The 25,080-nt window shown below is 38.2% G+C and overlaps 2 protein-coding genes across 4 annotated transcripts in view; both read right to left on the bottom strand.

Annotated features, from left to right (window-relative positions):
- LOC114530613 overlaps nt 1–24,781 on the bottom strand; it is a 33,441-nt gene extending 8,660 nt beyond the window's left edge. Inside the window, exons 1-12 of the mRNA XM_028552204.1 lie at nt 24,611–24,781; nt 23,040–23,202; nt 22,402–22,657; nt 21,973–22,189; nt 21,235–21,425; nt 20,673–20,902; nt 20,307–20,444; nt 19,898–19,954; nt 19,214–19,408; nt 18,636–18,804; nt 17,692–17,933; nt 17,455–17,559 (exon numbers count right to left, since the gene is read on the bottom strand). Coding sequence (XP_028408005.1) covers nt 17,455–17,559; nt 17,692–17,933; nt 18,636–18,804; nt 19,214–19,408; nt 19,898–19,954; nt 20,307–20,444; nt 20,673–20,902; nt 21,235–21,425; nt 21,973–22,189; nt 22,402–22,657; nt 23,040–23,187 — 1,948 coding nt within the window. The 5' untranslated portion in view covers nt 23,188–23,202; nt 24,611–24,781. The remainder of the gene's footprint in view (nt 1–17,454; nt 17,560–17,691; nt 17,934–18,635; nt 18,805–19,213; nt 19,409–19,897; nt 19,955–20,306; nt 20,445–20,672; nt 20,903–21,234; nt 21,426–21,972; nt 22,190–22,401; nt 22,658–23,039; nt 23,203–24,610) is intronic.
- On the bottom strand, nt 7,292–16,055 carry LOC114530614. 3 transcript variants are annotated; one of them, XM_028552207.1, is made up of 12 exons: nt 15,799–16,055; nt 13,417–13,562; nt 12,195–12,450; nt 11,494–11,704; nt 10,844–11,034; nt 10,437–10,681; nt 10,049–10,177; nt 9,466–9,696; nt 9,226–9,394; nt 8,921–9,138; nt 8,123–8,454; nt 7,292–7,557 (listed from the first exon to the last, which is right to left on the bottom strand). In XM_028552207.1, exons 2-12 carry the CDS (start codon nt 13,556–13,558, stop codon nt 7,435–7,437), a joined length of 2,247 nt encoding a protein of 748 aa, XP_028408008.1. In that variant the 5' UTR covers nt 13,559–13,562; nt 15,799–16,055; the 3' UTR covers nt 7,292–7,434. The 3 variants fall into 3 exon arrangements, with proteins under 3 accessions (XP_028408008.1, XP_028408007.1, XP_028408006.1); XM_028552205.1 differs by lacking the exon at nt 15,799–16,055 and adding an exon at nt 15,422–15,504 and having other exon boundaries at nt 7,330–7,557; XM_028552206.1 differs by lacking the exon at nt 15,799–16,055 and having other exon boundaries at nt 13,417–13,791.
- Nucleotides 24,782–25,080: the final 299 nt, after the last annotated feature.

Genomic DNA, 25,080 nt, shown 5'->3' with positions numbered 1-25,080 from the left:
TGCCGTAAGGTGGCCGGTCCGATTTAAAAAACTCGTGAATTGATTTAAGGCCGCTTTCTCACATACCTTCGAGATTACATTGAGCATTGAGAGGGGACGGTTGTTGGAGGCTATTTCGTGATCCCCTTCTTTTAATATTGGTATGATTTCTGCTATTTTCCAGGCTTCTGGAAACGTATTAGTTGTAAATGAACTGTTGATGATATCCGTCAGGGGGCCTAAGATTACTTGGAGGCAGTCTTTAATAGTTCTCATACTGATTTTGTCGGGACCTGGTGATTTATTTGATGGCATAGATGTTAGTATGCGTTCAATTTCCGCACAGGTAACAGGTATGAAGTGGAATGACTCTTCGATCGGACATTGTAGGTTCTTGATTTCACAGGCAGACGTGGAAGATATATTGATGTTATTATCTAAGGCCAGTTGCGTAGCTGTTTCGGCGGCTGTTATCCCTACTGACTGGAAAAAACTGTTAAAATCGTTGGCAACCTCTTCCTGGTTTTTGCTGTATATTGGGGTTGTTTTGTCTCTAGACGGAATGCGGCTATGAATTACTTTCCAAAGTGACCCAGGTTTGTCTTTTATGTGTATTAACTTCAGTGCGGACGTAGTCTTTCTCTGCGACTTTTAAGGTGGATTTGATTGATTTTTGGACTGTTTTAAAGTTCTTCCAGTCCTCCATTTCTCGTGTCTGTTTGTATCGACGATGTAGCTGGTCTCTGTAGATCATTTGTTTTTTGATGTCAGCAGTAACAAATGGACAGGAGCGACGTCGAATCTTGACCTCTTTAATTGGAGCATGGACAGCCAAAGTAGTAGAGAGGACATCATTAAGTTTTCTGAGTTTTGAATTGACATTGGAATCGAAAAAGATAGAAATGAGTTCTTGTGATCTTGTACCAAGATGGGTAATGAACTTTGAACTATCATAGCTTTTATAGCTTCGCGTCAGGATGCTCTGTACTGATGGCTTAGGAAGTTTCATGTTTAACGCGGTGTATACTGGTAGGTGGTCGCTTATGAGTGTGTCCATAACACCACTTTGATGGACAAGGTTGGGTGATGAAGTTATGATTACGTCAATTAGTGATTCACAAGTGTTTGTGATCCTGGTTGGTGAAGTGATCAATTGCTTTAAGTTCATCTCGTACATGAAGTTTTCCAATGCTGTGGTCTCAGCGGTGACCTTCATGGTGTTGCAATTGAGGTCTCCCAAAATAAATATGGGTTTGTCCTGCATGGCGGCTTGCATATAACTTGCTTTTAGGTTGTTTTCTAGGCAGGACGGCGGGCAGTCTGGTGGTCTATATGATACACAGAGCAGGATAGATCTTAACTTTTTAGTCTGAAGTTTGAGCCAAAGCTGCTGGAAGTAATCGATGGAAACTGATGATATTTCCTTCAGTACGGTGACCTTAATATCACTCCGAATGTACGCAGCTACCCCTCCTCCTCTTTTGTGAAGGCGGTCTTGGCGGTAAATTTTATAGCCCTCCAAGTTGATCTCGGCATTTGGTATGGTTGTGTTTAACCAAGTCTCTGATAATGTTATTGCCTCAATCCTTGTCTTTGAAAGCTCTCCTCAAAGCTCAGCACACTCGAGAATCATGAATATTTAACAACTCACTCGACAGATCTGTCTTGGAAGTGTCTTCGAAGTGTTTTGGGGGTTTGCCATCTATAAAGTCATGGAAATACATACTCAAAACGTATATAATATAACATCCAATATTCCACTGAAATTAGTGATTGAAATGCTTGATAAGTCCGATATATACTGGGTGTATAAAAGGAACAAACAGTAGCGTAGCCAGCCTGACGAATTGCCCCGCTATGCTAATATTTTAGTGTTCATTGACTGTGAAAACAATAAATTTCTAAAGGAATGAATAATTATAATAACTCGAAATTTTCATAGCGGGACAAAATCGCCAGGCTGGCTACGCCACTGGGAACAAAAGTGCTCAAAAAGCTCTAAGGTTGTTCTCTAAGGTTATGTAAAGATTGTTGCTCTAAGATTATGTGATTCAAGTGACCTGTTACTCAGGGGCGAACTTGAACGATAATTGGGGGGGGGTTGATTACAGTAATAAGCTCCGTCGGGCAGAACTGAATATATGAATATTCACCACCCCCCCCCCCTAATTATCGTTCTAGTTAGGCCACTGATATTGATACAAAAGTGAACCTGTCTTTGTGATTTCCGTAGAAATTGTTTTTGCCCCACGCCGCCTTGAGTCTTTTGATGGCGAATCGCAATTCATGTTATGTTTGTGAAGATTGTCCTTTGGATCTGATTCTCTGATTAGTTTAGTCTTTCTTCCGTCTGGAATAAAGCATTATAGGTATTCAAAAACGACGTCTTTATCAATAGCTATATTTAGACATTCACTAGCTTTGTACTGGTGCCAGCACAGTTGCACTAAATGAAAGACCCTAAGGGAGTTATTTACCTGAGTTCGTTGGTTTCACAACATTTTGCCTAAACATTTCAACGATTACTTTTTTTCTGAATCCAGGCTTCACACCTTGCAACGATGCCTACCTGGCTCATCGATAATGTTTTCTGCAGGAGATCTTTCGTAGAAAGCGTCATTTGCAGCCATTGTATGGAAATATACGCCTCGAGCAAGAGCAGAATCAAGAAGAAACACTGCAAACTCCAAAGGGTACGTGTCAAACCAGTAATAATACTTGTTGCCTTTTTTATCTTCACTGAGTTCACCATTGTTCGGCCCATCCTCCCCAATCTCTTGATAGGAGTGAGCGTACCTGGAATAATGGTGAGAGAATTTATTAGTATTTGCGGGATGGATTTATATAATGAGTCGATAAAAAAACCCGCCGACCACGTCTCAGTATCCCCCCCCCCCGTAAATGTGAAAAAATCTTGTTGAAATCTGGTTACGTAGTTCCTAGGTTTTGGTCTAAAACATGTCAACGTCTTTAAAGGGTACTCTTGCGTAATATCTTATCATCTCAGCATTATTAATCACCTATCAAATTTTTATTAAGATTCGATGATTAAGGGGGTGCATAATCAGCAGGCATTAGGGCTGCTTTCCACTGTCGCGTTTTTTGCACGTACGTACACGCACATAAAAGCTTAAAACCTTCTAAATTGTTTCATAATAGTAAGTAAGTAAGTAAGCGAGTTTATTAGGGTAAACACTTGACAGTAACATTTAAGTTTCTGATGAACTAGTGGCCCTCAAATAATTAATTTTATGCCAGAGAAAACACAGCAAATCGTCAACAGAATCCAACCCTGTGCATCTGTTCAATCATTGAATTTATAAGTATTATTTCAATTATTTTAAACTTTTACGCACGTATACATAAACGTACCAAAAACGCGACAGTAGAAAACAGCCCTTAAGGCCCTCACCCACTCATCGCAAAAACTTACTCGCAAGCTCGCTGCGATTAGTTTTGTCCAATCACAATGCTTGTCAGTCTATTTTAATTAGATGCAAGAACTTGCAGCGATCTTGCGAGTTGATTTTACGATGAGTGGAAAAGAGGCCTTAGTTTACAAATAAAATTCGTCGGGCAAAACGAATCTATGAATATGCACTCCCCCGTTATCCCATATAGTTTTGGCTCAGTCCTTACTGTTCATAGAGACGATTAATCTGCACCCAAAAAATACTTACGTAAAATCATTGAATATTTCCAAACCGTGACATTTTTCTCCCCACGGTTGATCTTTTCCAAAATGTTCTTCCTCGGGCATATTAATAATGCACCATTGCATTGCATCAACGCTGTTGTCTGGGATTGAGTGAATTGAGGCTCTGTATGCCAAGGGATGAACGATGTAGTTGTATCTCTTAAATTTCTCAGTCTGAAAGTCGATTCAGCGTGGTATTAAGAAACAAAAACTGGTTTAGATTGTTGTACTGTACTGTGTGCTATAATTTGAGATAGTGAGAAGGAGGAGACAGTTTGTCTTGAGTGTACATGATCTGTTAAAAATACTCATATTGTCTCAACTGTAGGAAATAAAACTTACATGTGACTTTAATGCGATGATATGCAGATAGCGACCAAAAGGTTGACCATGAAACCAATAACCTCCTTTGTATCTGTCATTTGGTTGCACCTGACTGTACACCATTTCGTCGACACCTTCATCTTCTTTTTCTACGTCATCATATGGGTCATAATCCCACAAATTATTCTGTATTTCATTACCACGAAGAGCCAGGAAATACCTTCAAGAAGAGCACACAGTCTTAGAGAGGTTACAGCAATCAGCATTGGATAAAGCCAGTGGCGTGGCCAGTTTGATAAGTGGAGTGGACATATTCATATATTCGTGTTTTACATTATTCATTTCTTTTCAAATTAATTGTTTTTACAGTCTGTGAACATGAATATATGAATATGTCCACCCCACTTATCGATGCTTACGACGCAACTGGATAAAACAGAACAGCTGCCCGATAACACAACGAGGCATCGCGCATCTGCAAACACCTGATTTTGTGGCCGAACGTATGGATTCATTAAGCCTCTATTTGTTCTAGATGTTGCAAAAGATAATTTTGAGCAACCTTCTAAGCAGAAGAAATATTTGAGAATCATGTTAAATGTGATTGATCATTTGCCTCTACACCACCCTTACATTGTTATTCCTTTCTGGCATCTGTATGGTTAGCTTATAGTTAGTTTTAAGGATCTTTTAAAATTTTGTCAGTTCTTTTACCTATGTCTGACTAGTTGATCTGTTCATATATGCCCAAAATATCCTCAACTTTACTGTGATATGTGCTTTATATCCGAGGCTATAAGGGCCTGTTTATATATGGAGCGAGTTATCCCGATTAAACGAGATGAAAACTGCATATAATGAAAGACTAAGCCTTTGATGTGATGCGCTTTTTACCTCGCTTAGCCGGGATAACTCGCTGACTCGCTCCATGTAAACAGGCTCAAAGAAACACATTTACACATACAAAAACAAATCCAAGTTAAGTTAAATTTGAGAGTTTGTAAACAAGTTAGGTTAATTTAACATGACTTAAATGACATAACAAAACAAACCTGTTGCTGAAAAACCTTCCCTGGCAAAACCATTGTTTCTGCAGGGGAACCCATCCAGTCCAATTCCACGGCTCATGATCATGCCATTTTTTATACAGATGCACCCCTCCGCCACCACCAGCAAAAACGGGGAAGTCCAGCTCTTCAATCGCCATCACGCTATCGTTTATGCCAGCTAGTTTTTTCTCAAGCACATGGTAACCTTCTTCCCATGAGTTGTCCTTGCTCGTTGGAGCGCCGTATTTATCGTAGTATCCTAAAAAAAAGACATGTGCCTGTGAGGCGTTGCAAATATAGGCTGTTTACCCACGTTTTTAACACAACAGGACCGGTCTGACCGTTTTCACCGTATAAAGGGGAGAAAACGCCCTTAAATTTAAGAGTCGTAAATTATTCACATGCAGTAATTGGTTTAATTCATAATATGCAAGGTGACAAAATATCTGACCCATCATAATTACTACAAGTATAGGCCAAAATGGCGCTACAGTGCTCATATATATATACCGTTGTCTGGGACAATCCCCTCTCCATGGCGATCATACCCACGCAAGTGACAATGTAAAAAAAGGGATACTTCTGTGCCATATGCTTTTTCTACTGGTGTCTTGAAGTTTTTGAATGTTGTTGAGCAACTTGCTTTCAATCCAGCTTTCTCCATCTTCCTTTATAAATGAGTTAAGCCATCCAAGAGTATTGTATCGTCATTCACCTCTAGTAGAGCTGCATGCATGTGAGGTTTTTGCTTTGTCATATGTCCATGCACGCCATTGCAATCAGTTGTCGTGCTTTTTGTAACTGAAAGGCAACATTAGTTGATAAGTAGCTATATACAAATATTTTATAGCTAAATCGCAACGTTTATCGTCATCGTTAAGGCATGCATGCGTCATGAGCTGGATTCTATTGGGTTATTAGTAACTAAATAACAAAATAACTTAGTAATAGCATCTCACGCATGCCTTAATAAAGATAAACGTTGCTTTTTTGAATTGTGCTAAAATATTTGGATATCTTATCTAACTAATGTTTAAAGCGGGTTTTCATTTGCATGATGTATAGACAATTGCTATGTGCAATTTTCTATGATTGCAGTCAAAGATTACAATTTACATGCAGAGAATTAAAAGAGCCTTTTAAATACGCCTTAATTAATATCACGGAAGCTTTAAAATCACGTAGTAAATTTTAAACGATATTTATATGAGATGTGTCATCTCAAACTGTTGTATAGGTGGTTTTGGAACTATTATTGCATGTTCAGTGAAGTTAAGGGAAAACTCCAAAAGGAACATCTGCTGAAAATCAGAGTAGCTATATTATAATCATATTTATACTATGTAATGAATGTTTGAGTACAATGCTAAGGATATTTTCATAACTGCATGATGAAAGATTGAATGTTCCATCACATCAGCTTGCATAGATTCAAAAATCTCACGAAACGATGTCATATCCAGCTTTTGATACAAGTGTAAAAATTTGCTAATGTGATAAAGTCAGTTTCAATTTTAAAGTCTATTTAACAAATGGATAACGTTAATTGTCCAGTTATAGATAAATGGTATGACGTCATTTGTGATAAGAACAAAAATTGACCACTCGCCTTCGAAAACAATCCGAAAGTAAACAGGCAAATAGTTTGTTTTTGCTTTGGAAAATTGTCAAAGTAAAAATTTTGCAGATATCATGCGTACATGATCTATAGGATTAAAGAGTATACTAATAATGAAAGTTTATGAGTGCAATGGTAAAAATATTTTCATGAGGTGAAAGATGGAATGCCAAGTTGAATGGAAAATTCCATCTTTCACGGAATGAAAACATTCTTTCCATTGCACAATGAAAACATTCACAAAATAGATGTAGGCTAATGTCATTGAATTATATATTAAGTGAATAATTTGTGTTTATAAATGATCCCATCGGCCATATTATTCGGATTCGTGACCCAATGCCCTGCGAGCACCGTACGATTAATACTGTGAGTGATTGAAGCTAGTGGAAGCAACCATGCAATGGAAAAAACTATTGCACGGAAATTTCTATTTAATGCCACGTGGTCAAAAACAACCAATTAAAAGACATTATATCAATAAGTTTCAATAAGGTGTTATATAAAGTTATTGGCTATAAAATGTGATTGGCTGACAAAATAAACAAGCGATGACTGATCAAACTTCTGTCTATCGTGCGAAAAGAATATAAGTAGCTTTTTTCTTTTATTCAACATATAAACGCAAGAAATATTAACACATTTTTGAGACATTAATCTATATTTTTTCACTAAAAAACCTTGGAAATGTGTACATGCAGAACAAGTGTACTCTAGGCAGAGAACACAGTATTATTCAATTTTTTAGTGCATATACTGCTGCATGGTTATGTTGTTGAGACATTTTGTTCGTAATCTCCAAATGGTTCGACCATATTTGGGGGCATTTGCTTCGGCTGACCATCTTCAGCATCAACCATGTAAAAGTGCACCATGTCTTCACCTGGTTTCTGAATATAGAATATAGATATATCAGTCAATGATATAAGTGCTATCAGGGGCGCTGCATAATTTTCATTGAATTAGCTAATTCTTTCCCTTGTCATGCAACATACGTTCCGTACATTTTCTGACTATATTTTTGTTGGCATTTTCGTTGATAATCTTACCAGTCATCATACTCACAAATAAGTTGCATTAAATAACATGAGTAGTAGTCATGGTGCTGTCTATATAAAGGATTGTTATGCATGCACTGGCAAAGTTGTGCGTTAAATTAACACTGTTACGCAATCCAGCTATTAGCTATACTGACTATATATCAGCGTAACGAGGGATATGGTCCTTGAATATATTTCGAACATGCGGCCTGGGGCCCTGTTTGTCATCTATCATGTCTTTCGTTTGATGTTCCTTTATCAATCTCAATATAGATAGTTAGACTACACCACGCGTTCGTATTTCGGGCCCCAAAGGTGGAGTCCTTACATTTTTTCCAAACTACACCTATTATTCCATGACCTCAAACCGAAAACTGGTAGAAAATTTTAATTGAAATTTAATGCGATAAATTACCATTGCGTCTTGGTCCCAAGAAGCGCTCAGATTCAGCCGTGTTGGATGGTCATTCCTCAAATTGAAATAACCATGGACACTTTGCAATATTCTGGGCGGGATGAGATCGGAGGATTCTTCAATGTCTGGATTATCGCTTGTGAAGTCTTGTTGAAGGGGATAAACTTGCATGAAGTAGACACAAATGTCATTCTCATTACTGGTCGTTCCAAGAGCGAAATCCAAGTGGCCTTTGGGATCGACAGCTGTTGGGACGATGACATTTTTGGGGAGAACTGTATTATGTTTCCGTTCTGTTTCTTCAACACGGTGCTTTAGTGGAGGAAGGGTGGCTGAAAGCACAATAAAAAAAACACATACAGTCTTGAAAAGGTCTCAAAACTTTCTTTGGTATATCTGCATGACGTAATAAAGCACGATGAGCCGGGTATTGATTCAAGTTTTAGCTACCAGAATGGGTTGCGATTGGGAAAATAGGTCCCACACACAACGAGGCCCATCACACATTGACCAAAGGAAGAATCTTTCATGAAAACAATCAACAGATGAATCCATTAACCCCGTTGTCAGCTGTAGTCAGCATTACGTCGTGAGACGTCTCGATAAAACTGATTTATCATATGCCTGGGTCGTCTGTCTCCGTTATCCCAACTATTAGCACATTTTTGTATTCAAATCAAGCTGGACGCATTTGAACAGATAAAATCATATTTTTGGAGAATTTGAAAAAAACAACAGCTCCAAATTCCAGTAATGGAAGGAAAAATCGGTATTTTTTACGGAACTCTCTTATCTCACCATGAAAAACAGGTGGTCCAAATGCTGGTCCTCTGATGGCATGTAGCCACGCCCTGTGTTGTGGGTTCTTGGCTTTGATAGCAGTGAAATACAGCCACTTTACTTGATATTTCACATACGACCTCAAGTCCAGGTTGGTTGGGCCTTTCTCATCCAACTTAAAGTAGCCATGTGTTTTTTCCAGTTTGTGGTTTAAAGTCTCAACCATGATAGTATACCTATATACGAGAGTGTAGGTTTTGAACCATTCTTATACGTACGTTTGAATACTCAAGTATATACATGCTATAAATTTTCTGCCTTACCTCCAAATCAGGTCAGCGTTCTTCGCTGTACACGGCAGGAAGGTAAAGAACAGATCCATGTCTCCAGTTATATCATGACAGAGTTCTTTGGGGTTTGGTTGATTTTTAATCTTGTAAGGCAACTTCTGATCAAGTGATGGGTTATCATAATTGAATAAATTACTAATTCCTGAAATAAGAACGTAAAAATATCTTCGAAAATCTGTGCTGCATGTTGCATTGCAAAATGCTAACTCGTACCTGTAGCAGAGAAATATCGTCCTTTAATGAGATAATCCAACACCACCTTTTCCCCTTCATCGAGTCTCATAAGTGGGATTCCTTCATGTTTTGAAAAAACTGTCTCCTTTATGTGACGAGCTGGGTCGATCAGTGTAACATAACCAAACACAGTTTTATGTTTGTACGGTGATGTTTTCCAAAATTTCCTTATGGCTTTCTCTTCTTCAGTAATTTCCTCTGTTGCGGTTTCTGTAATAATAATAATTGATAAATAATCTTTTTCACATAATAGGCACTTGAGGCACGTATGTTTCCTCCATGTTTTTATAGGCAAATGTTTGTTCAATGGTAACACTAAAGTAAACTTGAAAATAATATTTTAAATAGCTGGACATAATCGTCAGGCTGGCTACGCTCCTGTCTACGATATGTTGGATGTTACATGAGAACGGTCGAAAAATTTTCCAAAACCGGCAATTACGTGCCTAATTCTTGTCACCGCATGGACATGCAGTGACCGTCACGTATCGACATTTGTTATGAGTTAAAAAAGTCATCAAAACCATCGATATTTCTGGCAAACACATTCCGCGCCGAGTACCTGTATTCGTTTGTGTAAAAGAAATTGTTCCTTTCACCCCCTTTCGCTCGTTCAATTTGTGTGGAGGATGGTTTAGAAGTCCCGCCTTAGGATCTCCTTTCTTGAAATGTTCCTCCCTCAAGTCTTTCCCTTTAAAAATGGTGCAAAATAGAAAAGATTTGATTAACACATAACACTACTGTAACAAAATATTTTACTTGCGATAATAGCGTCCAATTATTCTCAATTATTTCCAGTAGCTAACGGTTTTCAGATTAGTTCAAATTTAGTGAAAAGTGGGACGGCAAACAATGTTTAAGTTTTACTAAAGCAAAACCCCTTACTTTCCTATAATTAGCCCCTCAAAAAGTGCCAGTGGCGGTGCCAATGTACTAACGGTTGTACTAACCCTCGTCCTGATCCTCTTCCTTTTCCTCATCTCGAGTTTTGTAAAAGGCATCATTGGCGGCCATTGTATGTAGATACACTCCCCTGGCCAGGGCCGAATCTAGAAGAAACACTGCAAACTCCATTGGGTAGGTGTCGAACCAGTAGTAATACTGGTGGTCATCATCGATCGAGCGTTCGTTGTCGTAACCGAGTTCACTGTTTTGCACTCCACCATCCTCGATTGGTTGGTAGGAGTAATAGTACCTGTAGTTGAAATCATTGAAGTTTAATGTTATTGAGTTTTGGACCATAAAACATACTGTTGAAAACCCCAATACGATCATATTTGGTGCGTATATACTTTTGACCAATCGTGAATATGTTTTGATTACAGATCAGAGAAAACATACAATAGAGAAGACTTACGTAAAATCATTGAATATTTCTAAACCGTGACATTTTTCTCCCCACGGCTGATTTTTTCCAAAATGCCCTTCTTCGGGCATATTAATAATGCACCATTGCATTGCATCCACGCTGTTGTCTGGGATTGTATGAATTGAGGCTCTGTATGCCAAGGGATGAACGACGTAGTTGTATCTCGGACAAAGGTTAGTCTGTGATATACAGAAAGCAGAAAGGAAGAAACAATGCATTATAATGAGTTAGTCATACTAGTCACTAGACTCCTCCAACGGTTCTAGTTCGATAATCTTGTCGTGTCAAACAAAGCTTCACTGGGGTATCAAGACAGTGATATTCTGTTGTTTGTTATTTAATAAGTCATCGATGATTTTGAAAAGAAATGGGGGTCTATCTAACAGCTATAACTCTTAGCACTTGGATGGACATATTGATTTTCCGGCTTCTCGTCTAATGCCCCACCATAGGACAATACGCATGCGCAGTAATGCAATAACCATATCAGGGAATTTAGGCAAGTAGAACGTCAACCTTATGACTTAAGAAGCATCTGTTGTTTGCAAGATGTGATTTGGTGTTGTTGTTGAATTGTCACTTATCCTGCAACCGCCAAGCACGTTAATTTTAGAGTGACTTATTTGACTATTCCGTACCTTGGGGTCCACCTCGTGTGACTTCAGGCATATGATATGCAGATAACGACCAAATGGCTGTCGATGAAACCAATATCCCCCTCTGTATCTATCGTTTGGCTCCAACTGCTCAAACACTGTATCAGTGATGGCTGCACCTTCCTCTTCCTCATGAGGGTGGTAATCCCAGAGATTGTTCTGAATTTCATTGCCACGGAGAGTTAGGTAATACCTTTGCAGATAGTACAGAACGTAAATTGATTATAACAATGTTAAAAATCATGATGAAGAAAATCCCATGGATCAGATTTATCTCAGTTAACTGAAAATCTACCTTACATATTGATGTATATAACACTCTACACCAACTAACAGAGACCTCCTATCAGGTTTTGCATAAAGCCCAGAACAAAGTGGAATAAAAATTATTGAGAAGTCCCTGTAAGAGGGAATTGAAATAGATTACCAAGGCCAAGGGTGTGTGTGAAATGTGCCTAAACTTTTAATGTCTCATTATGATATTTTCATCTGCAATTGTTCCAGCTTTAACTTGTCCGTTCAAAAAAGCTCTGCTCAGTGCTCTCTCTCGAGAGAGAAGCTAGAGGTAATTCTTTCCTTGACACGTACACGCTACAACCTTTGGGGTTTGTCGTCGATTTTAGTTCGTGAAACAACTTAACTCTTAAGTGAAAATCATTACCCGGTGATATTTTGAAGCCTACCGGTTGCTGAAGAATTTTCCTTGATTACACCAACGTCTCTTTCTTGGTACCCAGCCAGTCCAGTTCCATGGCTTTTCATTGTGAATCGGTTTGTAAATGTGAACTCCTCCACCTACTCCAGCAAAGAGGGGGAAATCCAAATCTTTGAGCCCCATTATAAGATCGTTTACACCTGCTATTTTTTTCTCGACCACATGATAGCCCTCTTCCCAAGAGTTTTCCTGCTCCATTGGAGCACCATATTTATCGTAGTAATCTAAACGTTGAATGTCTTCAATTACGGTGACTATCTTCATTTTCAGTAAAATATGACAAACCTATGTACGCTTTAGGTCTGGGATAGAATAGCGCTGTTTGCGAAATAGGAAATTGTGAGTGTATGCATTGTATTTTAGAGTGTAGTGCGTGAATCGACGCTCTTTCGGAAGTCGGGAAATGTACTCAAATAACGTCTAAGCATGAAGGCATTATGTCTTTTATGAATAGATATTTTGTTGTTTACCTTGTAGTTTGATTTTTCTTTGACAAGTGGTATATAATAAAAAACTTATGTATATAATAAAAAACTTATTTACTGAGAACTCAGAAAACTTTATGTTTTGTGGGCCCTCGACCATCGATATTTCACTCGGCTTCGCCTCGTGAAATATCGACAGCTCTCGGGTCCACATTTCACAAAACATGTTTCCTTCGTTCGCAGTAAATATAAAGTGTTTTAAAATACAAATAGGAAACGCGAACGATTTTTCTTCACCGTGAAAAAAAAATTAAATTTCACTGGGGACAAAAAACTGACTTATTTTCTGCCAACAAGCCAAAAAATTATGGCCGAAAAAAATGGTGCTGCCACATGCATGCACTAAAGTGGCTTTCAAGTCAATTTTTTTTTCAAGTACGAAATCTCTATATTCTAAGTATAAAACAAGACTGGACATAGATAAATCCAATTACATACACATTTCAAATACTAGTATATTTCGCGCCATTACAGACTTGCGACGACGAAAAATAATAAAAATAATAAACATAAAAATAAAAACAAAAACAAAACCGAGGCGAATTTTCAACTCCGTCGCTGACGCTGGAGTAATAAACAAATTTTTATTCACTCATTAAGGAATAAATTATGCTAAAACTCACTCGCTCGTACCTCGCTCTTTCGTTTTAGGATATTCCACAACTCGTGGATAAAATAGTACGCGCCAATAAAAATCGTACTTACCATTATCTGCGGCTTTTCCTTCTCCATAACGATCATACCCACGCAAATGACAATGCAGGAACATTGACACTTCTGGCCCATAAGCTTTCTGAATTGGTGTTTTTGAAAACGGACACTGAGTTTCATCACTTATAGCGTCCATTCTTCTATAACGAAGATTGTACAGGGCAACTATTTTAACTGAATTGTCGGGAAAACAAGCTGAACTGTAATTGATCTTTTTTAGTATTAAGTGGTGTTAAGTCCGATTTCTACACTTTCAACTTTTAGTGGCGAACTGTTCCTTGACTGGTGATGTTATCATCAATCATCGTATCTTTTAAAAACAGGCTTTATAATACTATAACATTTATAGTACGCGCGTGCTGATTGGTCGAGAAGTTTGTTTCTATTTAACAATTAGACAACGAGTCGTTTCTATTTAACAAACAATTTAAATCTCCCTATATTTTTGTGTGTATTTTTGTGTGTAGACAACGAAGGCGAAGCGTGAGTTGACTATTCGCTCATAGACAACGAAGGCGAGTTGTCTAATTGTTTTAGTATACACCCTGTACCTAGATATATTAACTTCGAGGAAATAATCGATACACCGCAATTACACCGAAAAATAATTTAATTAATTCAATTTTATACGGTCGCGCGAGCGAATTTTTCCCAAACGTTCACCATCACGAATAGACAACGGTTGAGTAGCCAATCAGAATGTAGGATTTGTAATAGACAATAGTCGGGTGTATACTTATACGGCAAGCGTCACTTCCGGTGAAATGGAGCTCAGTAATTGTCTAAGAAGAATTTTCAGCGGCCATTAATATTACATTCCGGGTACCCGGGCTAGCTCGCCTCCGCATATAAACACAGCCTTAATTTTTTCGGCGAGTTAGTTTTTGTGACGAAAGCCTTTTGGCGAAATTTGCCTTTTTATAATGAGGTTGATCCGAGGGGAAATGCAATCGTAGCTACAGGCAACCAAACATGTTTGCGTGCATGAACACTTACAGAAAGATATCTTTATCCTTAAGCCCGGTTAGCCCGTCGCTCACGAGAGTTATATCAGCTGAGCTAACGACCTCGCGAGGCAGCTTAGCCCGATAACCATCCGCACACGTGAGAAACTTGCCTCTCGAGGTGATTTCCTCCGACGAAAACTATCCGCACACGAGAGTAACTAGCTGAGCGAACATCCTCGCGAGGTCTCTCAGTTGCCTAGACTCTAGACCTTCCTGTCCTTCCATCACTCATCAGTATAATACTAAGTCATAAGAACCAACTGGCTAGGTTATATAACCAACAATAAAATTTCCTCAAAAATCTAGTTTTCATTATCGTAATTTGTTGTTTGATGCTCTACGATCAATTGTCCGCGGTCGATGCGGAAAATATTTTGAACAGGCAAAGAATTTTGACGACATTGTCACTGGTAAATTTATTGGAAAACAGCCTTTGTGAGTCCTTCGTCAGAAGAGTGAGAGGATTTAGAGAAATGTAAGAAACAAAACACGCGCTTTTATGATGCACAAACTAAAAGAAGTGACTATTTCATAGCATTGTCATGAATCATGATTGGCAGATTTTCAGTCATGCTTTTATACCCTCAGTATTGTTAGTAAGTTATAGTGTAAACTTTTCGGAGCCGGGTGCAATATGCAGTGTGTTGTATTGTAGATTTGTCAATATTCTCTTCTAACGAAAGAGGGCCATATGGCATGCCAGTAATGCGACATCATCAAATAAAAGCACTTAAAACCAGTGAACTGCTTAAAACAGATTTCATTAGTTGCACGGAACTTAATACATCAGTCATCACTTTTAAGAATTCACTTTTAATATCTGACTTTGCTCGAATGCTCGGCATATCGTTGTGCCATGCAATGTATTTTATTTCGGATTTAAGTGTTAGTTTCAACCTCAGGCTCAGCGAATTCATGCTAATACAGCTGTATTGTCACGAAGTCGAAGGTCAATTCCCTGGTTTAAATAGTACGCCAAAATTCAATCTTACCTGCTCTCGTGTGCCTTTTTTTAGGTAACGATTGACCGAAGGCGAAAGGTTGACGATTGTACTTATTTATCTTTGCTTGATCAACTTGAATTTGAACAACTCTGCATTTGCTGGTGCAGACCTGACTGCCAATTTGTTAAAAACGTCATCATAATCATCAACATATACTTATAAGCTAATTATAATCCTAAGTACATATAAAAATAGAGAATAAAGCCTTTTTCAACGCGTCCTTAAATCTTAATTAATATTTATATATGAATTATGCTATAGTAAAATGTTTCCTCTGAACCCGGCTCTAGGCACCAACTTTATTGGATTCCTGCTAATTATTTTTCGAGTCACTGCAAATATTTGTCCCAAATGTCTTATCTCACCGTCTTATGGATTGGGGACTTGGATCTTCATATCGACAACAATTTATTGCTCATGGTTGTGTTAGCCATATAACGAATGACTTGTCGAGAATTGACAGTAACATTGCACAGGGACAGAATCAATTATTACACTTGCTGACTTGCACAATAAGGTTTAGTATTGGCACGTTTTGATTGTCGAATGTCGATGCTCGAAAGGACATCTCACATTCCTTAACAATTGGTCGCCAAAGGCGAGCGGTGATTTCCGAGCCTGAGGCGACTCAACCTCGTACCCAGGGTCTTTGTAACTCCACGGTCTTACAAACTCTTATCCAAGCCCAAAACAGTTAAAAACAGTTAAAAACAGTTTTACTCTTGAAAAACCTAAGTCAATATGAATTATTTCTGCGGTATTACAATCATTCAATATGTTTTGAACATGACGATCGCCAAGACCCACAATATTCTGGTCCGATAGAAGTCATATTTTCTGGTCCGATAGAAGTCATAAGTTTTAAAACACAGTAGTTCAGAAACCAGAACAACATAAACTAAAACACTGGATGAAAATCTAACCCATGAAGGGTTACCGCTAACCTAGATTTGAAGAACTAGCCCCCTGATGGAGTGAGGGGGGTTCGGCGGAATATTTCCCGAGGGCTTTGCCCGAGTAACATTGCACAGGAACAAATGTTATGTTATTACGTCACAACCACAACGTAGTTTCGGAGATTTTGGAAAAATTAAGTCAAATAAGAATCAGTATACTTGTGGTCTCTTAATCTTCTCTTTCTCAATATCTTTCTCTTCTTGGCTATTTCGGGCTTTTTGTCCATCGGCTTTGGTTGACCAGTTTTTCCATCAATAATGTAAAAGTTTACATCGCCTTTTAACTAGAAAAATAAGTGAAAAATTCGATAGGGTAATCAGCAGCTGTCACTATATAGATGTCCAGGTAGGACACGGTGCACTGACGCATGCATGAAACCAAAGTAAATGTCGCTTCGCGCAAAAATTAACGCTAGTGGAAAACCGGCTTTAGAGCCTTTTATAAGTTACTTATCCCCGGCTATAGGCTAGGTAAAAAGCGCATCAGATGAAAGGCTTAACCTGATAACCCGAGCAAAAGAAATCCGTCGGGCAGTATACGAATATAAAAAACTGAACTTTTCAAATTCAAAGCCATTTATTTTCTAACAATTTGTGAGTTGTGTAATAACTACGCATTCTATATAGAGGGAAGGTTTGATTAAATACACCCTGTATATATCGTTGAATTTATACCACAATGTAACGAATGACCAAATACTTGGCATGACTTCATGAATTCTTATCCGTAATTATTAAACTATACATTTCATATTTTCATATATATAATAAAATATTTATTCATAATTTTTGGTCAAAGTTCATAAAAACTTGCTATACAATAGTTGATTACCGTTTCTTTGTCCCAAGAGGCCGTCATATTCAGTCGTGTGGGATAGTCATTTCTCAACTGGAAAAATCCATGGACGCTTTGCAAAATACGGGGTGGGATGAGGTCAGAAGATTTGTCAATGTTTACGCTCACTGGCATTGTAGTAAGATCTTGTTGGAGAGGGCAAACTTGCATAAAGTATGCATATATGTCGTTCTCATTTGTTGCCTTTCCCAGAAAAAAATCTAAGTCGCCTTTCGGGTTAACAGCTGTTGGGGTGATGGGTTCTCCTTCAGTGACCGTGTGATTCTCATCCCTAATCGTTGGTACAATGTAATGTTTCATGGAAGGTAGTCTGGCTGCAAAAAACATAAGTCGTTACATTCTGGCTATACTGTCGGCGAGAATCGTATCAATTATGTCAAAAAATATCCGCCTTAATATTTCATAATAAAATATATATAACATGTTATCAGAATAAATATACTTACCATACAAATGTGGATCACCAAATGCTGGTCCCCTGATGGCATGCATCCAGGCTCTACGTTGTGGATTCTTTGGTGTTATCGCCGAAAAGTACAACCACTTCACATGAGATTTATCGTAATGACAACTTAGATCAACATTGGTTGAGTACTTTTCATCCAACTTAAAATAACCATGGGTTGTGACAAGCTCCTTCACGATCACGCTTTGTTCTGATCGTACACACTCGACCATAATAGTATACCTTTATGCAGGAGAATATACTTTTATCGATAATGCGATAACATTTTATTAAATATATAGCATCGCCTATAAACTTCCAAACGCTGGTTAGCTGAAAATATGCGGAAAATTAACTCACTAAATCTACTGATCCACTTAGTTTTATCAAAGATAACATATAAAAGGATATATACTTTACTTTTACGCGCATGCACGGTAAACACGCAGTGAAAAGCAGCCCTAATGGGCCTTTTCGGTAATTACGTCACAACATTATCGCTTTAAATTTAGAACCACCTTGTGCAAAGATGCAAAACATCCTTCTTCAACACATGCATAAAAAAGAATTTTTCATTTTCACAAATAAGTATGGAAATACGACACAACGCGTGAACGAGGCTCGGTCTTGACCTCTGAGCCTCGTTCTCGTGTTATGGCTTATTTCCACATTTATCAGTCAAAATAAAAAATCTTTTTCATGCATGTGTTGAAGAAGGATGTTTTGCATCTTTGCACGTGGCTCGTGAGAGTAAAACTTGAAATCCATTTCATTTAAGGTGGTTCAAAATTTAAAACGCTGTGACGTTAAAATCTTGTGACGTAATTACCGAAAAGGTCTATTGTCCTTCGCTGTCATACATTGCGGTCATGTCAAAAGAATGTAATTTAGCTATAAACGTTTGCTTTGTCAATTCAAAACTCGTGTTGAACTCATGTTTATTACCTCCAAACTATGTCAATGTTCTTCTTTCGACATGGAGGGAAAGTGAATACCAGTTCCATGTCAAACGTTAGATCATAACAGAGCTCGTTTGGGTCTGGCTGATTGCGAATTATGAGAGGCAACACCGCCGGGTGGTTAATGTTCTTGTATTCAAATTTTTCCCAAATTCCTGAAATTCGAGAACAACGTTTAATTTCATAATATTCTTGTATGTTTGCATGGTGACAGTCGATAAGTAATTTAGCTTGTAGGCACACCAAGTAAGGGTTAACGGACCGAAAGCTTTGCAGTATTAAATACTTACGTGGTGTGCCTACAAGCTAAATTACTTCACGTTTAATTTAATTGAAACTTTATGTTTGCATGCCGGTCTATTTTATGAAACTGTTCTTAATAAGATATTGAGAACAGTTTCATATATGATAGGTAAGATTGGTATGAGTTATATGAATGAGTTTGTCAATTATATCCGGTCAGTACTGCCGGAAATATATCTGCCTAATTTGCCTTACTTCAAGCCCTTTGGCTCAGATTTTCCACTACGGACCTTAAGTTGATCTTAGTTTGTGCGTGTGTACCTGTGGTAGCGTAATATCTTCCTTTATTCAGATAATCTAACACAAGATTTTCTGCATCATCCAATCCCTTATCCAGCATGCGTTGGATTCCCTGCTGTTCTTTAAAAACTTTATTCTTTATTTCTTCAGTTGGATCGAATAGTGTCACAAAGCCAAATACAAATTTATCTTTGTAGGGTAGTTGGTTTACAAAATCTTAGTTCAAAAAGACACATGAAGTGAATAAACATACAAAATGTGGACACCAAGCGCTGCACAGTGACGAGAAACTACGGGGGATCCCCTTGGGAGCTGCTGGATTGCCACGCATTTGCTTATACAATGCAAACTTGCGCTAGAGAAGTGGTAATTGCGTGGTCATCAATATATTAGCTTGGGACTGCTATAGAGACGTTAAAGCCTGGTTTTCATCACTCGTGGACAGACGGCGATCCCTATTGTCGTTTGTTTGCTACCGATGCATAAAATGCTTTGTCCGTAGACTGAAAGAATTTTCTACATTATTAGTCATCGTCATCGACAATGCATCGCAGAGCATCGCCGACTGTCTGGGAGTAATGAAAACCAGGCTTAACAGAACTGCTCCCATGGCGCATTCTCAATCTACTTAATACCGACTCTACTGCAATCGATCTGTAAGCTGTTTGGCTGAAGACATCAGGCATCACCTAAGACTACACTCACCAGACAGATCTGTCTTTACAGTGTGTGCACGATCGAAGTACTTTGATGGCCCGCCGTCTATAAAGTCATATGGGTTAAAAAATATGTATACAAATATATAGCGGTCATTGAAACTTCTGCCTTTGTAAATTGGTGGTGCATTTAATTCACTTGACAAGATCAAGAAGAAATGGTTTACTGAATAATGACATTCCAGACCTAAGCAGGAATTGTTGGGAGAAAAGGCGGCTATTCTTTGATATCATGAAATTCGTATTTGCATGGGGTCTTGTAAAGTAAGACTTTTAATTAAAGTGTTCTTGGGAGCCAAATCAATAACTTGAGCGCAAAATAAACTATTTCAGAATTACACTGTTGCAATGTTGTATTCAGTATCATATTCTTCTGAATTTATTCAATTCAAGAATACCTGTCATTGTAATTTCTGTAGAAACTGCTTTTTGCCCGTCCAGCCTAGGATCTTTTGATGGCGGTGCGTACTTCATGTTGTGTTTGTGTAGATTGTCTTTCGGATCTGATTCTCTGATCAATTTAGTCTTTCTGCCGTCTAGAATAAAGCTTCATGCAGCTTTTTACGTTTTACTACTTGACTTAGGTTTACACTAAGTCTAATACACCCCCCTCCCAATTAGGCGATCTAGCTACGGCCCTACTGTTGGGGCATGTCAGCACAGTAAAACTAACTGAAAGACCTTGAGAGAGTTAACTATTCACTGCTTCGCAAGATTTTAGAACTATTAGTTAATGCGAGCATCAGACCTGAAACGACGCTTACCTGGTTCATCAGTTGGCACGTTGTCCACAGGAGATCTTTCGTAGAACGCGTCATTGGCAGCCATTGTATGGAAATATACGCCTCGAGCAAGAGCAGAATCAAGAAGAAACACTGCAAACTCCAAAGGGTACGTGTCAAACCAGTAATAATACTTATTTCCTTTTTCATCTTCACTGAGTTCACCATTGTTTGGCCCATCCTCCTCAATCTTTTGATAGGAGTGAGCGTACCTAGAGTGATAGTGAGATCGAGTATTAATTATCATTTGCGGGGAAAATTCTTTATGCTTAGTCGATTAAAGAGCACGCTAACCTTGTCACATGCAGTACTTCTCTCATGAGGGTAAAAAATCCTGCTAAAATCTGATTACTTGGCTCCAGATTTGGGTACTTCAAACATGTTAGTGAAAAAAGGAGAGGGTATAATCTTGCCTAATTAGTCACTTATTAAATTCTATTGTGGATAGATCGATTATTTCGTGTGCAGGATGCACAATAATGTATAATATATTTGCCTAATACACTACCAGCCGAAAAAAGATTTCTGCACCAAAAATACTTACGTAAAATCATTGAATATTTCCAAGCCGTGACATTTTTCGCCCCACGGTTGATCTTTCCCAAAATGTTCTTCCTCGGGCATATTAATAATGCACCATTGCATTGCATCCACGCTGTTGTCTGGGATTGTATGAATTGAGGCTCTGTATGCCAAGGGATGAACGATGTAGTTGTATCTTTTACACTCTTTTGTCTTAAAAGTAATTTAGCGTTGTATTCACAAGCAACAAAAATGGTTTACCTGGTTGTACTGTGTATTGACGTATTGAGTGCCTAATCTACACTCTACAGTATCTATATAAATTATCTCTAAAATATAAGTAAAATAAATTCGTAGCTGTTCTGTGTCACTTGTTAGTCTGAAATACTCGTTTTATTTACTCCACTCCATGCTTTCTTTACTCCATTTTCTAAAGATCCAATATATTTTAGGCATATTCCAGATCCTATTATGTCTTTTAGCATATTATGTCTTTTCTCTACCGTATAGCTGCATATTGTTCAATTCACTCTAAAAAGTGCCTTAAAGCTTTGAGTTTTTAAAAAGACCATTTCAATCATTGTGTAAAATAGTTTATATCTCTTGCTTTACATATGGCAGTATTGAGTCAAATTACGATGATCAACATATATATAGAGCTATAGTTTTTATCCGCCCTTGTACAGCAGGTACGATTTCTTCTGTACAAAGCGGAAAAATGAAATTAACTAAGCCTATCACTGTAATAGACCGTAAATACCTTAGGATTCTTTTGATGTGACTTTAATGCAATAATATGCAGATAGCGACCAAAAGGTTGACCATGAAACCAATAACCTCCTTTGTATCTGTCATTTGGTTGCACCTGACTGTACACCATTTCGTCAACACCTTCATCTTCTACTTCTACGTCATCATATGGGTGATAATCCCACAAATTGTTCTGTATTTCATTGCCACGAAGAGCCAGGAAATACCTTCAGGAAGAACACACAGTCTTAGAGATCAACGTTTTAAAAATGCACACATGTAGCATAAAAGCGTGACTACAAAAATTCTTGAAAACGCTCGAATTCGAAAACGTTTGACCTCGATTATTTATTCACTCCTCCTTTTTCTCTACCAAGATATTGCTGTCGGTGAAGAGATCAGTTGACCTCGTTAATTTTACTGACATAACCTGACGAACCTGTTACTAAAGAACGTTCCCTGGCAAAGCCATCTTTTCTGCAGGGGTACCCAGCCAGTCCAATTCCATGGCTCGTGATCGTGCAGTGGTTTATAAAGGTGTACACCTCCGCCACCACCTGCGAAGACGGGGAAGTCCAGCTCTTCAATAGCCATCACACTATCGTTTAATTTTGCTAGTTTTTTCTCAAGCACATGGTAACCTTCTTCCCACGAGTTATCCTTGCTCGTTGGAGCGCCGTATTTATCGTAGTATCCTAAAAACCAGAATATGTGTGTATGATGATTAGCTATGATTGGAGTTACTATAGATTGTTTACATTTAAGCCTGATTCTCATATGCCACCGACGGTCGGCGATGGCTATTGTCGGTGACCACTGGTGAATGAAGTGCTTATTTTAAATAAATTTTCTTCCTCACAGGCCACATACAATACGCCGCCCACTGTCAACGACATATAAGAGCCAGGCTTTATGCCCGCGTTTTCTTAAAAACTTCCTGAGAATCTAAATTCTTAATTCCTTAAAATTTCGTCGTATTCCTTGGGGCAGTCAATAAAAATCAGGAGGAATAAAAATTCGGGTCGGGGGGCATAATTTCAAATATGGCCTTCAGAAATACGGTTATAATATTGATACCTTGATCTGGGACAATTCCCTCTCCATGACGATCATACCCACGCAAGTGACAATGTAAAAAAAGGGATACTTCTGTTCCATATGCTTTTTCTACCGGTGTCTTGAAGTTGCTTAATGTATTCTTTGATGCATAGCCTGCACTCTCCATCTTTTTTTATAAAGTCTATAATATTAAGAAATTCGTAGCGTCGATAGACAGTCAAACGTTTTAAACATGAAATATGCATCCACCGATCTTTTGAGTGCAGGGGGAGAGCGATCTTTTGAGTGCAGAGGGGAGAGCGGAGTGGCGTAGCCAGCTTGATAAGTGGAGTGGACATATTCATATATTCGTGTTTTACCTTATTCAATTCTTTTCAAATTGATTGTTTTTACGGTCAGTGAACATGAATATATGAATATGTCCAACCCACTTATCGATGATGCTAGCGACGCCACTGGGAGGGCGATCAAGTGAATTACCGCATGCATCCATAATTCCAGTGAAGGTTCTATATCTCTATAATTACTACCGCATGCATGATACCCATAATTCCAGTAAAGGTTCTATATCTATATAATTAGGCGTCAGCGACGGAGTTGGAAAATTCACATCGGTTTTGTTTTTTGTTTTAATTTTTTTTTGTCGCAAGTGTGTTTTGGCGCGAAATATACTAGTATTTGAATAGTGTATGTGACCATATTTTTCTACGTCACAGTTTTGCCTCCCAAGAGTTGTGGTGCACAGCTCAAAATCTCCGTCTAATTTTCCGATGCGTGACTCGATTTCGCTCGCATGATACGGCAATTCCTCCAAGAGGAACAAATAAACCGTTCTTTTGATGCTGTTTGATTAAGTTTAGATTTAATTGGGGGTAAAAATATATTTAATACATGTAGTTTCTGGTCCTATCTTAATAATATCGCTGCTATTTCGCCGTGTAACAAGATGTGGTCGTTTACGGGCGCGTTGACACGTCGCAGTTAATTTGCACAGGATTGCAGATTTAATATAAGCACGAATCCTAAAGTGTAAGACAAAGTGAACGTATCATGCGGTTTATTTACATTTTTAAACAATTGAACTTCTATACTTTTTAAAGTACGATGTGCTTCAGAATGTCGATTTTAGGTTCGCAAGGCATCTAAATGAGTACTATGAACTGTATTGTTTATGTTCCGAAGCTTTCTATTGAGACTGGCACGTGCGCGGCACGTCGGAGTTAACGCCAGAACAGGCGTCTTGTTCTATATGGTATTGAGGTCTCTATGTATATTATTATAAATATGTATAAATCGTACCAATCTGACCAGTAAACGACAAAATAATTTACGCCGTATGTCGCGAGTTTAATTGACTGGGCGAAGAAAATAGCAAAACGTGTATTTCAAAATCAAACCCAAATGAGATGGCCGTATACGTTGGTCAAAATGAGGTGGTATTTAGCAAGTTTATGCATGCTAGCTATTTCCCGACCTATTTTCATTCTATAACCTGCGCCTCTTGCAATGAGAATCAATGAGAGATGACAATGTCAATGACAAGGTCCTTACAGCTGAGATGTAAGAATTTTTTGTCCTATATTACTAACCTCTATAAATTCCGATATGACCAAAATTTCAGTAATTGTTGATTAAATTTTGAGACATATAGCTGCCGGGTTATGAGTTTTGTTCTTTGTCGTGGCAATTCAACGAAAGTAACGCAGTTCGTCCAGTAACTCCAGTTTATCTACCGACTGAATTATTTTGTAGCTACTGTTATATGATATATGTAAACACTGATGAATAATTATATGAATATACACCTCTACCACCCCCCGCCCGCCCAATTAAGCCGTCTAGCCCTGTCTAGCTGCATGACCGAATGTTTCTACCTTTCGAAAAAAATTAAATCGAGTTATTCTTATTCCAGCAGTTTTAATTTAAGCCCAGTTTACACTATACTGTTTATACCGGATTCGCATGATCATGATCACGATCACGAATTCATGATTGTCAAAGGAAGTCTTACACGGATTCATATGGTCACGACATCAGTTTAAGTTGTTTTACCGTATCT

Source organism: Dendronephthya gigantea, unplaced genomic scaffold (genome assembly GCF_004324835.1).
Source record: "Dendronephthya gigantea isolate DGI-Jeju-01 unplaced genomic scaffold, DenGig_1.0 000064F, whole genome shotgun sequence".
NCBI classification, from domain to species: domain Eukaryota; kingdom Metazoa; phylum Cnidaria; class Anthozoa; order Malacalcyonacea; family Nephtheidae; genus Dendronephthya; species Dendronephthya gigantea.
This window is presented reverse-complemented; position numbering and strand designations above follow the sequence as displayed.